The 16,522-nt window shown below is 38.0% G+C and overlaps 1 protein-coding gene across 1 annotated transcript in view; it reads right to left on the bottom strand.

Moving 5' to 3' along the window:
- Nucleotides 1–294: 294 nt before the first annotated feature.
- Nucleotides 295–16,522, bottom strand: part of PRMT9 (protein arginine methyltransferase 9) — a 23,859-nt gene continuing 7,631 nt past the window's right edge. The window contains exons 3-11 of the mRNA XM_006770154.2: nucleotides 14,212–14,266; nucleotides 13,320–13,466; nucleotides 12,134–12,240; nucleotides 9,705–9,897; nucleotides 7,894–8,077; nucleotides 4,787–5,504; nucleotides 3,029–3,182; nucleotides 1,136–1,258; nucleotides 295–858 (exon numbers count right to left, since the gene is read on the bottom strand). Of these exons, the coding sequence (XP_006770217.1) occupies nucleotides 643–858; nucleotides 1,136–1,258; nucleotides 3,029–3,182; nucleotides 4,787–5,504; nucleotides 7,894–8,077; nucleotides 9,705–9,897; nucleotides 12,134–12,240; nucleotides 13,320–13,466; nucleotides 14,212–14,266 (1,897 nt within the window). The 3' untranslated portion in view covers nucleotides 295–642. The remainder of the gene's footprint in view (nucleotides 859–1,135; nucleotides 1,259–3,028; nucleotides 3,183–4,786; nucleotides 5,505–7,893; nucleotides 8,078–9,704; nucleotides 9,898–12,133; nucleotides 12,241–13,319; nucleotides 13,467–14,211; nucleotides 14,267–16,522) is intronic.

Genomic DNA, 16,522 nt, shown 5'->3' with positions numbered 1-16,522 from the left:
TTATTTCAGAAGTACACCCAGTATTTAAAAGAAGCAAGCTTATAATTTACAAGTAACCATAGCCTCAGTCTTCAGTGGAAGCCAACTTTTTGATGTTCCCAATTATAAGTTAGGGCTTAAGGAATAAAGCCAAGATACCTAAATATTAAAAGTTTTGCTTTACTTTCTAAAACATGAAAATGAAGCCTTGGCTGGTTTGACTCAGTGGATAGAGTGTCGGCCTGCAGACTGAAGGGTTCCAGGTTCCATTCTGGCCAAGGGCACATGCCCGGGCAAATAAAGCATGGCAATGAAGATGATTCAAAATCCTTTATAGCTTTAGCACATAAGTAAAAGTGTTTAGTAAAATTTAATCTATAGTGAGTAAAACTAAGCAATAAAGACCAAGTTTTCCTAATGTAAAAACTAATGATTTGCTTCCTTTTTCAGAAAGGAAGTCTGCAGCAAATATTTTTGTAATAATACTACTACATAACGTATCTTTTACATACATTTTATTAAAGGTCAATTTAAAAAAAAATTTGATCAATACAAGGAATTAAGTCTTTATATCCCCCACTTTATGATTACAGTCACACTACTCAGACCAGAAAAGTTGTGTATTTGCTCTATGTAAACAGGTTTTCACCAGAAAACTGCTCTTCAGTGCTTCACTGTGATGCTGACGTTGCTTTTGTGGTGCTGGACATGGAGCACGAGTTCCTCCCCCATTTCCACCTGGATGGGATTATCTAAAACAACTGCAGCTTGTTTCCAGTGGGAGACTTCACTGGACGTATCTAACCTAATCTCATCATCAAGATGCATATGATACCAAAATGGAATGGCGGTCACTTGTCCAGATTTACAAATGTGAACCTAGGAAAATTAAGAAATCGTGAGAATTTCATCCGAACAAAAAGACTTGAATAAGTCTTTGCCTTTGTTAGTCAATATTAGATCCAAATTTCATAAATATATTTAATTAGTAACCTATTTTACTCTATTTACCCAAGCCCATTTTTGGATATTGTTCAGAAAAGAAATAAACATTTAAATTTTCAAAGGAAGTGGCTAAAACAATTTTATGTACATAAAGTGTTACCTAGTTTAAGATAATTGTTCTGTTATGACAAGAGTAATTATTTTAAGTTACCTTTACTTCTCTGTTAGAGGTGTTCAAATATGGAGTCATTAAATCCAGTCTTAGGAGTTCCACTGGCTTGCTTAAAGGTATACAAGGCAGTGAGGACAGGTCCAAAAATGCACGAATAGGTACCTAAACAAAGTACAAATTGTTCACTTTTATTCAATTCTTTTTATGGCCAACTGATTACTTTGTACTTGGCTCAGTACAATACAATGCTTTTTCATTTAGCTCAATTCTTAGATCAATTTTAAGGTAAAAGGAATTTCATGATCCCGGTTTTAAAGTTTAGGCAGGTTAAATCATTTGTTTAAACCATGGTTTCAATTATCTATGGATTCCTTGCTTCGATGGAAACAGATTAAATTTTTACTTAAGCCAAACAGCTCAAAATTTTTAAACCAAGGATGTCTTACGTGTGAAAGCTGAACTAATAAGCTAATAGTACAACATGAACTATTGAATTTGAGAAAATGTCAAATTCAACCAAACAACTTAATAGTGGATTTTGTTTGAAAATAAAATTTATTTCTATAAGGCAGGATTCTCAACTTTGGCTACAAATTAGAATCACCTAGGGAGGCTTTAAAATCTGACCATTCAGGCCACACATCAGATTGATCTGGAGTTGGGTTCCAATTACCAGGAGCTCTGAAAGTAGTCATGCACTGCTTAACAAGGGGATATGTTCTGAGAAATTCATCATTAGCAAATATCACAGAGTGCACTTACACAAACCTAGATGGTACAGCCCACTACTGTAACTGTGCGATGCTTTCATGTGGCTGGTAGTGCAGTAGGTTTGTTTACAACAGCATGACCACAAATACATAAGTAATGCGTTGCTCTATGACATTACCATGGCTATGATGGCACTAGGCAACAGAAATTTTTGAGCTCCATGACAATCCTACGGGACCACTGTTGGATATGTGGTCCTTAGGTGACTGAACACCATATGGGGCACATGACTACAGAGTCAAAATTGACAACTAACTGCTATGAAGTGTCCCATCACTTTCGCCTCATTTGAAATTAAAAGGAAACAAAAAGTGCCTTCCTGCCTGGCCGGTGTGGCTCTGTGATTGTCAACCTATGAACCAAGAGGTCCTGGTTCGATTTCCGGTCAGGTCAGGGCACATACCAGGGTTGTATGCTCAATCCCCAGAAGGGGGCGTGCAGGAGGCAGCTGATCAATGATTCACTCTCATCTTTGATGTTTCTCTCTCTCTCCTGTTCCCCTCCTCTCTGAAATCCTGTCTGAATAAAATATTAGAGACACAGATACATTAACCTCTCCCTGGACATCCTTGAAGGCATCCATCCTTCCTTAGGTTGATTTTTATCCATAAGTTCCTTTGCTCTAGGAAACTGATAATGATCCTAATCCAGCTAAACACAATCCTACTTAATAAAGAGCTAATATGCAAATGGTCATCGCACTCTCGCCCCTGGGCCAGAGGACCTGGCGCCTTGCCCCCTGCCCAAGCACCAGGCCAGGGGACCTGAGGCTGCACCCGCCCCCCCCAGCACCAGACCAGGGGACCTGAGGCCGCGCTCCCCGCTCTGCGGGGCTTGATGAGGGTGGGGTCAGCCAGGTCCGGGTCTTGCGTGATTTCAAGGCGCATGCAGGTGGACCAGGACTTGACTCTGGGTCCTGCATCACGCCCCAGACTGACAGGAGGGAGATTTTCATATACATTTTACTAATTTTCTCTCATCTCTGACACTTCTATTAGAGAAAGGGCAAATAGTAATATTAAAATATTTCCTCTAATTAATTCCCTTTTAACGTACACGAGTTTTGTGCACCGGGCCACTAGTGACTGTATAAGATAAGAGAGAGAGAAGGTAGACTGTGGATAACAGCCACATGGTTGAATTTCTCTTCTGGGCACTTACCTGGAACTGGTTAATAAAAGGTGCTATATTTAATCCAAGAGTTCGTGCTGTTCCTTGAACAGCATTCTCTTCTACCAGTGTCTGTGATTCCACGAGCAACCCAAACATCAGCACATACTGAGGAAAAATCTTGCCTCCAGATTGTAGCAAACACCTAGAGAAAGAGAAGTGTTTTAAAAAAAGCATCTTGATGCCCCACATTTTATCAATACCAACAACTAAATCAAGATGAATTAGTGAGCTACAAATTATAAATAGTCTAATGGACTTTTCCAGATAAAAAGCTGATGGAAAAGTTTTCAATAGGCAAGCAGGCTGCTCCGTAGTAGCTCTCCCTAAAGGCCAAATCATGTACAGGTAATCTGAAGAGCACAGTATCAGCAAGGGAAGTTAGAGATGATTCCTTAATACAATAGCACCAGAATAATGGAAACAAGCCATGCTCCTAAACCAGGATAATCTCAGTAAATATGAGCACATGATCATTTAAATTGTAGTAAATCCTACATACACATTAGCCTAAAAATGGACTCTACCTTGACCCCAATGCTTTACTCATATTTGTTACTCTTTCCTATTAACTTTTTATCATTTTAAGTAGTCAAGCAGAAACTGTGCCAAGGTCATTCTCAGCATCTAGAAGGGTTCAGGAATCTGGAGAAGGGGCTGTGAGTAAATTAGTACACTAGACATGAAATATAAATTTGGAAGGCATTTTTCAGGGGAGCCAGGGAAGGCTTAGCTTTAGTAACTAAGTTCCCCAAATCTCTGGACCCCTATCTTTTTATTAACACATTTTGCCCTATAGCAAAGCAGATATATATATCAAGGTAAAGTTTGGTAAACAGTAAGATTACAGATTGGGGGAACTGCCCTCAGCTGTCTGGCAGCAGGCAATAATATATGCAGATTTTCAGGTTTGGGGAAATGCTTTCAGCTATTCCAGCAGCAGGTAATATGATTCAGCCCTGCTGAAGCCTCAAGTTCCATCAACCTTTTGATGAAGTTCTTGCATTTATGACCTGCTGGAATCTCCAGCAAAACTGAATTTCCACAATTGGTAAAATTATAGACCTCGTAACAAAATTATACAGCTTAAAAAAAATTATACAGCCCTTAACAAAATTCCTATCTATGCCTTTACTAAACCCGATAAAATTTTAACCCCAAATAGCCACGAGAGGATACCATTCTATGAAATTAGCAAGCTGGCCTGACCGGTTGGGCTCAGTGGATAGAGTGTCAGCCTGCGGACTGAAGGGTCCCAAGCTCAATTCCGGTCAGGGGCATGTACCTTGGTTGCGGGCACATCCCCAGTGGGGAGTGTGCAGGAGGCAGCTGATCGATGTTTCCAACTCTCTATCCCTCTCCCTTCCTCTCTGTAAAAGATCAATAAAATAAATTAAAAAAAAAAAAAGAAATTAGCAAGCTGAAATTTGATTTTTTCTTAGTTACCTTGAATATCTATTTTTATAGATCTCTACTTATTTTCCATATTATACTATTATATAGGCAGTCCAATCCCAAAGCAGGTTCACTCTTCTTCACATCTACGGTGGAGGGGATCCTTTGAGGGGGAAAATCAGTAATTACATGCACACAAAGAGAAAGGTCTGAAGTCACAGGTCCTGAAAAGCAATGCTTGAGGAAGATACAAAATCATGAATCATTTGTACAGTTATACCATTAAAGAACTAAAAGAATTCACATGAACTTTAAGTTAAAAAAAAAACCCAACAGTTATATTTTGTGTTTTACCTGGATATTGCAGCTTTTTCCATTATTTCCTGCTGTATGAGCCCAGATGGCTCAATGACGTCCAATATAATTATACTCCACAACTTGTCTGATTTGGGCCTTTGCAACACAGCAGATTCGTCTTCCACATGTCTCAACCAAAACTCAAGTGTTTCCTTAGGAAAGTGATTGGCTTCAGATATGAGGTCCAGAGTGATGCGATGCTGGTCTTTCTCCACAGAACTGTAAGGTTTAACCTGCCCCAATGTGCCAGCGATTATAGGCAGAACAGAGAAGCCTTCAGACACATCTAGCACATAGAAAGGCTCCGAGGCACTCTGTTCAGAATCATTCTGTCCACTTCCACAGCTCATCTCACTGTCCTGGCAGTGGGCATCCACGGCCTGGCACAGCTTCTCTGGGGTCAGTGAAGACAGCACTTTCCTCATTGCCATTTTGAAGGCTTCATGATATGGAATGTTATTCAGCAAAGCAATTTCTGTGGATTCCAGTACACATGTCTGCTCCACAGCATCTGGTTTACTGGTCTGAAGGTTAGCCAGGGCACTACAGAGGTCAGCCTCATTTCCTAAAGAGAGCAAGTCTTTATTCTTGGTAGAACTTTGTCCAACATCCATTTCATATTCCGAACTGAAGACACTGATACTCTGGACTCTTAAGTAGCAATCCTGACAAGACACTTCCATCATCACATGGTCCCCAGGCTTTATCCAGTAGTCTTCATAAGAAAGAAAGAAAATAATTATAATTGATGAATACAAGTGTTTATTAGCCTTATGATCACATAAACACATCTGTCCTCCCATTCCACCAACCCTCCCCATTTTTTAAATCACTGCAGGGAGGGTTATATATATTAATTTAATAGAATTAAGTGAGTGAATCTAATAATTTCCTACACACACACACACACACACACACAGACACACACACACAAAAAAAACCCTAGGAAAATCTCTTCAGCTTTACAAAGGGAAATACTGAAGTTAAAGATTCAATTAACTCAATCTAATACAGAGATTCAAGAGTTACAGTATTGGACCGTAACTATCAGTATTTAGTGCTATCCCTACAATCATTAGATATCCTTTGTGTCCCCAAACTGGAGGTGGGAAGGGCTACAGGGAACTCTCAATTTTCTTGGGCAATGAAGCTGACAATAACAAAGAGAGATGAAATTAAGGGATTAATATGAAACCTTATGTTAGCTTAAAGGGCCATTATTCTTTTCTCTAAAAGTAATTTCTAAAAGAACAAAAGCAGCCCTAATTGGTTTGGCTCAGTGGATAGAGCGTCGGCCTGCGAACTCAAGGGTCCCTGGTTCGATTACAGTCAAGGGCATGTACCTTGGTTGTGGGCACATACCCAGTAGGGAGTGTGCAGGAGGCAGCTGATCGATGTTTCTCTCTCATCGATGTTTCTAACTATCCCTCTCCCTTCCTCTCTGTAAGAAATCAATAAGATATATATTTTTTAAAAAAGAACAAAAGCAGTATTCACTAGAACCATATCAGTAATATCTCTTAACCATCTTGCATATTTGAAAATATAAGGAAAGAATAAGTCCTACAATAAACTGTGTCATGCTCTTTTCCATTAGTTTTCACTTAATAAAACTTTAAAATGTGAGTGTACAATTGCAATCTCTTATCAGCACTAAAGCAGTTGAAAATACAAATTATTATTCTTGTGTTTAAACATTTAAACATGTCCTTTCCCAAGAAAGATTAAAAACAAAAAGACCATGTGTCTAAGTTACTGTAAGAGGCTTAAAATAAATAAACACAAATAGAAAATATCATTTAAGTGCCAATCACTATGGTAAGCATTTTACATCCATCATCTCTATTAATCCCTACTACAATCCTGCAAGGGAGGCAGCAGCATCCCATTTTTACACATCTCATAACAGAGGCTCTGAAAAATAACCAGCAAGGACAGCCAGGGAGTCAGAAAGTAGCAGAACTGAGACGTGAATCCAAATCTACACAACTGAGTCTAAAAACACCACTAGCCACAACCCTGCGCTGACTTCATGACTTAATAACTATGCCAAATCAGATCCTTGATTAGGAAAAACAAGTAACCACTTTAAAAAGCAGAATTTTTCTATGCACTACAACTGCTGTGAAATATACTGAAACCCATCAAATTGCTGGTCCAAAAATTTTTCTATACTAAAAATATCTTTAATATAGAATTTCCTTAGAGAAATCCATAGATTCATGAACTCTCTAAAACTACAAACTTGTGTACTTATTATATGAGTGTGTGCCTTTCTAGGACATGGGGCTCCACAGATGCCATCAGGTTCTGTAAGCGATAAGAACTCCTGCATTAAAAGTAATATTTTTTGCCCTGACCAGTTTGGCTCAGTGGATAGAGCGTTGGCCTACGGACCGAAGGGTCCCAGGTTTGATTCCAGTCAAGGGCATGTACCTTGGTTGCGGGCACATCCCCAGTAGGGGGCACGCAGAAGGCAGCTGATTGATGTTTCTCTTTCATCGATGTTTCTGACTCTCTATCCCTCTCCCTTCCTCTCTGTAAAAAATCAATAAAAATATATTTTTTTTAAAAAGTAATACTTTTCTGTTTTATTAAAAATGGGCTAGCATTGCTCCTATCTACTGCTGGAGAAATGATTTAATGATAGATTTTTTAAAAATACATATTTTATTGATTTCAGAGAGGAAGAGTGAAGGAGAGAGAGAGAAATATCAATCATGAGAAAGAATCATTGACAGGCTACCTCCTGCACACCCCCTACTGGGGATCAAGCAACCCGGGCATGTGCCCATGACCGGAATCAAACCCAGGATCCTTCAGTTCACAGACTGATGCTCTATCCATTGAGCTAAACCAGGCAGGGCAATGACAGATATTTTTGAATAGTATGCAGGAGAGTTGTGTTTTAGTTTCTCTTATCAACCTACATATATATTATTTAAAGCTACTTTTAAAATAGAAAAAGAAAATTCCCAGTGCTGTCATCAGTCTCCCTTGACTAGAAACTTCAAAGTGATTTTTTGACAATGCCTCAAATGCTTAGAGGATTAAAACAACAAGTGTAAGAAAACGAACAGAAAAAAAATTAGACAAGGTAATACCTGCAAGGTCATGTACGGGGTAGACAGCTTGTTCCCAACATGATTCCTCACTAGGACTTGTGCACAAACTATGTTCATCATCAAGCTGGAGTACAAACCAAACCACAATGGCATCTAGTATGCCTTCTTTAATAACAGGAACACCAATTTTATCAGGTTTTCTAGTTGCAAGACTTTTTAATTCCTACAAAAATATAAAAAGATTTTATACACTTAATATTTGCATATCCCAATATCATATCACTTTCCATTTCTGCAAGTACTCAGTCTGGCCATAGGCCCCGGGGACTTGATATCTTGGCACTCCTGAAACCACTTAGGGCACACTGATGGGAAGCTCTGATGTATCACAGTGGAATACATGCAGCTATTAAAAACAGGGATGCAGATACATAGTACTGACATAGAAAGAAGTCCATGCTAAACAGGGTGGGGCAAAGTAGGTTTACAGCTGTGAGTCCATGAAACACTGAGTTCATTCTGATATTATTACTACTTTCCATATGAAGCACTACAAACCTACTTTTGCCCCTCCCTTACTGCTGAATGAAGGCAGTGTGAGTGGCAAAGCAATAGAGATTGTTTTGTTTTTTAAAAAGTGTGTGAGTGAGAGAGAGAGAGTGTGTGTGTGTAGAATAGAAAAGCAAGTCTGAAAAGATGCATTTGAAACCAGTAACCTGGGGAAAGAAGGACTTAAGGTTTGTTTTTTTTAAAAAGACACTTTTTCTTTTTCCTTTTTATTCTTCTGTATTATTTTAAAGTATTAAACAGGCAGATATTACTTTCAAAATTAAAGACTTAATAAGATGTATTTTTTATTGTGTCAAAGAAAAATTAAAATAAGAAAAGCTTGAACCTAAGAAAAGGATAGCTTTGGGGTACTTAGCAGCTGTGATCACCTTGTTCTCTATGTGATATCAGGAAAAAAATGTTCTTGAAGCTCAGCCTTAGCAAGCAATGCCAAAATGTTCACTTAGCTCTAGATCACTTCAAGAAAAAGCTGGTAACAATTAATAGGAGAAAGCTTTTATTAAATCATAAAAATCTTAGGCTAAAATGACCCTCACAAAGTCTTCTGTCCCCAGATAGGTTTCATCTAAAGAAATGTATATACTTGAACATTTAACCTTAATTAAAGAGCTTCAGAGAAGGATGTTGTTACTTTTCTCGATTCCTTTGGACACTTTCTTTGTATATTCACTTCCTTCCACCACTCAGCAACACACACATAGAGGCACTGGGGTGATCAACTTGTCCTGGTTTACACAAGACTATCCCATTTTTAAAAGTAAAAGTCCCACATCTCAGGGACCTCTTACTCCTGGGCAAACCGAGATGGCTAGTCACCCTAAAAATCATACAATCCAGAGATGTGGATTACTATTCATTTGGAGGAGTCAACTGTTAATTTGAAATGGCAGCAAAACACTAAGAAAAATCAGAAACATCTAGGATAGAACTCCTGCCCCTACATTCACATGCTGCGTAGTTTACAGAACGTTAATGTAAGCCGCAGTTCTTTCATCTGTATAGCACACAGATAAGTACAACCGTATTACAAGATTCTTGCCTGAGCGACCTAAGAACACATGTGAAAACACCTGGCACATTAGACAGTCCCAACAAATGTTAGGGATTTCTTATCTCTTTTTTTAAAAGTGAATAATTTCAGGAGGGAATTCTGGTTACCGTTTAATCATTTTCTTTAAATGGAATTCCATGCAAACTAAAATAAGACTGTCCTATGTATTAATTATTTTAAACAACAGATAAAGTTTAATGCTCAAAAACAGTAATTGAACTTTTTTTACCTGAATATTGTTGAAATCTACTGTCATAATTTCAAAGCACTCTGTCAAAGCCAAATATCCACCAGGAATTCGACTCATCTTTTCAGTTGTATAAGGTTCAACTGTTTCTTCGGTATCTACAGAAGAATAAGTTGGACTCTGAAATTTCACATTTGTTGGCAAACAGATCCCAGCAATGTCCTTAATGCCCACCCTGGTGAAAGAGGAGATAAGAGAGGGGGAAAAAAAGATGAGGTTCTTTTTTAGAATCAAGTAGCATCATCTAGTATTGGATCCATCAAAAATAAACATAAAAATAAAATAAAACTTCAGAGACAAAGTTTTCCTAAACATAATTATATACATAATCACTAACTATAAAGGAAAACAGATAATGGGTCTACATTACAATTAAGAACTTCTGCCCATCAAATGATACCCAACTCTAGCTTCTCAGTGGTTAGAGCAGCCATGGGCAAACTACGGCCCGCGGGCCGGATCCGGCCCGTGGAGCCACTCTCCAAAAAAAAAGACTGTACCCTTTTATGTAATGATGTTTACTTTGAACTTATATTAGTTCACACAAACACTCCATCCATGCTTTTGTTCCGGCCCTCTAGTCCAGTTTAAGAACCCATTGTGGCCCTCGAGTCAAAAAGTTTGCCCACCCCTGCGTTAGAGTGTTGGCCTCTGGACTGAAGGGTCATGGGGTCAATTCCAGGTCAAGAGCACATACCTTGTTGTAGGTTCGATCCCTGACCACTGTCAGGGGACGCATGCAGGAGGCAACCAATAGATGTGTCTCTCTCACATCAATGTTTCTCTCTCTCTCCTCTCCCCTCCCCGTCCATTTTCTCTAAAATATCAATGAAAAAAATATCCTCGGGTGACGATTAAAAAAAAGGTACCCAGTAAGATAGGAAATAGTCAAGCCATTAAGTAGGAAAAATTTGTAATACATCTATTCAACAAAGGGCTCCTATCCAAAATATATTTTTATTTATTTATTTTTTTTTTTTTTTATATATTTTATTGATTTTTACAGAGAGGAAAGGAGAGAGATAGAGAGTCAGAAACATCGATGAGAGAGAAACATCGACCAGCTGCCTCCTGCACACTCCCCACTGGGGATGTGCCCGCAACCCAGGCACATGCCCTTGACCGGAATCGAACCTGGGACCCTTCAGTCCGCAGGCCGACGCTCTATCCACTGAGCCAAACCGGTTTCGGCCAAAATATATTTTTAAATTCCTACAAATTAATAAAAGAAAAACTGAAATTGACAAAAGACTTAGACACTTCACAAAAGAGCATAACCAAATGGACAATAAACAAAGAAAAAGCAAATATATTTACTGATACTTTGAAAACAAAATATAATTTACACACACACATTTACTTACACAGAGCTAACATTCAACCAGTATACTCTAATTCAGCCAATGTTCTGATTAAGGCCACTATCTATGTGGTCAGCGCATTGTGCCCTACCAATCACTACATAGTTTTTACATATCACCTGTAATATGCATAGAAAAGTATAAGGAAGAATATATAATAAAGATGGACAGTAATTATCTGGATGATTTTTTTCTTTAGGATTTTTTTCCAACTGATTTTTAGAGCAAGGGGAATGGAGAGGAAGGAAGAGAGAGAAACATCACTGTGAGAAACATCAATTGGCTGCTTCCTGCACATCCTCTCCAGGGATTGAGCCCCAACCCAGGCATGAGCCCTGACCAGAAATTGAACTGGCAACCTTTAGGTGCACAGGATGACACCCAACCAACTGAGCCACATAGGCCAAGGGCAGGATGATTATTCTTTCACCCATCAGTATTTCCTAAAATATTTTTATGTTACATTTACTACTAATAAGTAATTGGAAGGGGGGTGCCTCCTTAAAAAGTCCTCAGAAAATACAGATCAACATTTTAGCAAAATAAAACATTCACGATGCTCAAGAACACATAAACAAGAAACTTCTTTAACTAAAAAAACCTTTATATCATAGTTGATAAGTAAATCTTAGCATCTCATGGGTAGAAAGATCCTTAAACTTCATTCACCTCAATCACAAAACATTTACTATTAATAAAGTTATTAAGAACGAATGAGAGAAATAAATTATTTTCATGTTGGAAATTTTTACTTTACGTTCATCTAAAATCAGTGAACTTAATATTTTCCTATGTGAATCTATCACATAGGAAAGGGATATAAGTTGTATCAAAATTAATTTTCCACTAGGAAATTGAAGCTGGTTTTAATCCTAGAATCCTAAGTTTTAAAAAATTCAAAAAGAAACTTAAGATCTGAATAAACATCATGAATTTAAAGGTCAGAAAACTACAAATTCTCTTTCAAATAAATATTCATTAACCTTTAAAGTATAGTCAATCCTTTAAATTATAATTTTTTAAGTAATTGGTATTTCAATAATCACTTACCTATGATGTCTTCTTATCTCTGCACATTCTACTGCCATGCCAAATATAACAGCACTTGCTGGTATAACTTTCCCATACTTTCCATTGTTACCATTTTCACCTTTGGTCTAAAAATATAACAATAAACATCAGATTCAGTTCCATTTATGCAAAAATATATAATGACAACATCTAAAAATTAATAGAAAACTAAAGAACAATAGGTAAGAAAAAGCAGGTTATGTTTTTTTTTCAAAGTTTATTTTATTGCCGAAACCGGTTTGGCTCAGTGGATAGAGCGTCAGCCTGCGGACTGAAAGGTCCCAGGTTCGATTCCGGTCAAGGGCACGTACCTGGGTTGCGGGCACATCCCCAGTGGGGGATGTACAGGAGGCGGCTGATCGATGTTTCTCTCTCATCGATGTTTCTGACTCTCTCTCTCTCCCTTCCTCTCTGTGATAAATCAATAAAATATATTTTAAAAAAAAAAGTTTATTTTATTTTCATTGTTCTATGTATGTACTTATGTATATTATATATACATTTTTTTTAACAATACAAACAGGAAGGGAAGGAGGGAGGGGGAGTTATAAGGGTATAAGTATGCATACGGCAAAAACTACTGGATATTGACTTGAGAAGCCAAAATCACTATTACCTACTTGAAAAACAAACTGCTCTTCTTTTCAACCTTTAATTAGTTATTTTAAATCCAAACCACTTTCTGTAAATAGTGAATTCTAATTACATGTTAAAATCATTTCGTTCATAATATGTATTATATAAACCAAATCTACAATTTGTAGGCCACTGTAAAGGATTTTAATGCAAAATATAATTCGGCAATTACAAGAGTTAATTAGTCACCTGGGTCAAACTAGTGCCTTAAAACCATACCAAGACAGTTATTTCCAAACTCTCAATAATTTGCCAAAATTTCAAGCAGTGAGGGCTGTGAGACTGAAAGGTCTTCCTTTCTCAATCTCACTCAAGAATTCAATAGTCAGTCAGTCCCTTCACGATACAATCTCAATTCCTATGAATTCCTTTTTGCCTGTATACCCCATTTGGGCACACAAGTATACACTGCATTATGTTAGTGTTTGTGGGGTGTATTTTTTATAGATTTCTTTGTGATAGGGGCTCAATGAATATCTGTTAAAATAATGAATTCTATATCAAATTTACCTAATTTCATGCTGCTTACCTTTGGCTGCAAAAGTAAATGCTCCCATGCATGAATCAAACTCTCCACAATTCCTTCTCCAAATAAACCTGCATCGACAGTTTCTGTTACAACTAGGGACACTCTACAGAATGATTTTTTAAAAATACATGTAAGTAAAATATCATGCTTTTATAGAAAGATGTCAAAGCTGAGAAAAAAAATGAAGAGTGTATTACAGAAACAGTCCACAAGTAAAATGTCCTAATGCATTTCATTTTTAACATTTACTCTTGAAATGTGAAGAACTTGACTCTAATGTTCCTCAGGCTCCTCTGTATTCCACTAACTTCTTGGGGGCGGGGGAGGGTGGCACAACCTGCAGTTGACTTTGCAGCCCCCTCAGACTATTTTCATTGCCTAAATCAGTGGTTCTCAACCTGTGGGTCGCGACCCCTTTGGCAGTTGAACGACCTTTTCACAGGGGTCGCCTAAGACCATCCTGCATATCAGATATTTACTTTACGATTCATAACAGTAGCAACATGACAGTTACGAAGGAGCAATGAAAATAATTTTATGGTTGGGTCACAACATGAGGAACTGTATTTAAAGGGCCAGAAGGTTGAGAACCACTGGAAATCCTTAAGAGCGGCTCATACCCATTAACGTTACCAGTCCCTCTCCTTAATGCCAACTAAATTGGACTTCTATGCACAACACTATATAAAAACACTCTGCATCATCAAGGACTCACCTACTTATCCAAATAAATAATCTTTCTCAGTTTTCATTTTCCTTGATCTACAAATAATATTCAATGCAGGTGAGAAGCCCTGCCTCTCAAAATCCTTCTCTACCTTCATTATCCATGTTTACCGCTTACATGTTGATTGTACCTCTCCTGTTACTTCTCTTGCTTTTTACCCACTACCTGTGAGTTTTCACAAAAGTCTAATCCACAGAACTCTGGATTCATTTTTTTCTTTCTAGAAATTTTCATCCAAAGACACACCAAAATGATTTTTTTCTCCCTTCTCTAAACTTCTTTAAAATTTATTGTATCATTCAGTGTAATTAGAAGGTAAAAAAAAGAAAAAGAAAAAAGTTTTCTGTCTATTCCTTATCTTCCTACCTAGATTATAGGTTCCTTGAAGAAAAAGAACAACTTTAGTATCCCCCACAATGCCTAGACACAATATTTTATATATACACAAATTTTCAGTACTTATAATTACATACATTTACAAAGTAGAAGGTATTGCAAACATTTAGCCCAACATCATAAATCTCTAGATTTGTTCAAGGTCAAAATAAATTAATAATAGAATCTGTATTGGATCCTTCTACAACATTATCTGTGAGAAAAATTTATTTTATTATTATTATTATTATTATTATTATTATATAGAGAGAGGAAGAGAGAGAGAAACATCGACTGGTTGCCTCCAACACATGCTGCAACAAGGGATGCAATCCTAAACCTGGGTATGTGCCCAGACGGAATCGAACCCACCACTTTTTGGTGTACAGAACGATGCTACAACCAACTAAGCCACACCAGCCAGGGAAGTAAAATGTAAATAACTCTGATTCATGCTATGGACTGAATTGTGTACCACCAAAATTCATATAAGTCCTAACCCACAAAATGACTGTATTTGAAGGGCAAGTCTTTAGGAGGGAATTAAGGTTAAATGAGATCATAAAGGTGGATAGAACTGGTATCCTTATAAAACTGAAAGAGACACCAATGATCTCTTCCTCTCCTCACATGCACAGAAAAAGGCCATTTGGGAACACAGCAGGAAAGCAGCCATTAGCCATCTTCAAGCTAGAATAAGAACTCTCACTAGCACCCTTTGATCCTGCACTTCTAGCCTCCAGAACTATGAGAAAATAGATGTTTGTTGTTTAAGCCATATAGTCTGCAGTATTTTGTTGCAGTGGCCTGAGCAGACTAAGACAATTCAGAACACTGTTTCTATAAAATGGGTATAATTATCTGTTTCAACAATCTAATAGTACTTCTTTGTAAGTACTATGTAAATATAAACATTATTATACATATATGAAAGAAGACGTTTTAAAATCATAGTCCAAATGATAAGAATCCTATGTAATAAAAGGCTAACATGCAAATAGAACAATGGAACAACCGGAACAATTGGTCGCTATGACATGCAATGACCACCAGGGGGCATGTGCGGAACATAGCAGGCATTGACCATGGCTGGATGGTGGAGCAGGTGAGCGGGGGCGCCAGACCAAGGCAGGGCACTGGTCGCTGTTATTGGGGTGAGCCTCTGGTGGTTACTGAAAATTCTTTGCTCCCACGTGCCATGGTCCTGCCCGGCGCTTGCACCTGCTGCTGGCGCCAGCCCTGCTCGCACTCGCAGCCTGCACCTGAGCCACCGCTTGCACAAAATGTAGTAGTCCACCAAGGTTGATCAACTCATATATTATTTTAGAGTAGAATTTTTAAAGTTATTGACTACATAGGAGTTATTAATCCATTTTCACAACTAGAACACTAAAATTAACAAAGGTACAGTAACTTGCTAAAGGTCAAGTTCATTTATTAAGTCCCTTACCACAAATTTTTCTCAAGATATTTAAATATTCATTATCAAGAATATGACCTGCCCTAGCTGGTTTGGCTCAGTGGATGGAACATCAGTCTGTGGATTGAAGGGTCCCAGGTTCGAGTCCGGTCAAGCACACATGCCCGGGTTACAGGCTTGATCTCCCTGTGCAGGAGGCAGTCAATCAATGATTCTCTTCTCATTGATGTTTCTATCTATCCTCCCTCTCCTTTCCTCTCTGAAATCAATGACCTTATGGCCTGCCCTGTGTTTCTCAGTGGGTAGAGCATTAGATGGCACAATAAAGGATCACAGGTTCGATTCTCAGTTAAAGGCATGTACCTGGGTTGCGGGTTGGCTCCCCACCCCAGGTCAAGGTGTGCAGGAGGCAACCAATTGATGTGTCTCTCTCACATCAATGTTTCTCTCTCTCTCTCCCCCGCTCTCCTTCCGTTCCACTCTCTGAAAAGCAATGGGAAAAATATCCTCAGGTGAGGATTAAGAAGAAGAACAGCAAAAGAATATGACCTTACTATGAAAACCATCTTATGCTAAACTATCCTATATCCATAACTTTATTGTATAAGGGTTTTAGCATTTTTGTTTGGACTAGAAACCAGAAACGCAAATATCTTACTTTTTAAAAAATAATGGATTATA

The sequence above is a fragment of the Myotis davidii genome, unplaced genomic scaffold (assembly GCF_000327345.1).
Source record: "Myotis davidii unplaced genomic scaffold, ASM32734v1 scaffold323, whole genome shotgun sequence".
Lineage (NCBI taxonomy): Eukaryota > Metazoa > Chordata > Mammalia > Chiroptera > Vespertilionidae > Myotis > Myotis davidii.
This window is presented reverse-complemented; position numbering and strand designations above follow the sequence as displayed.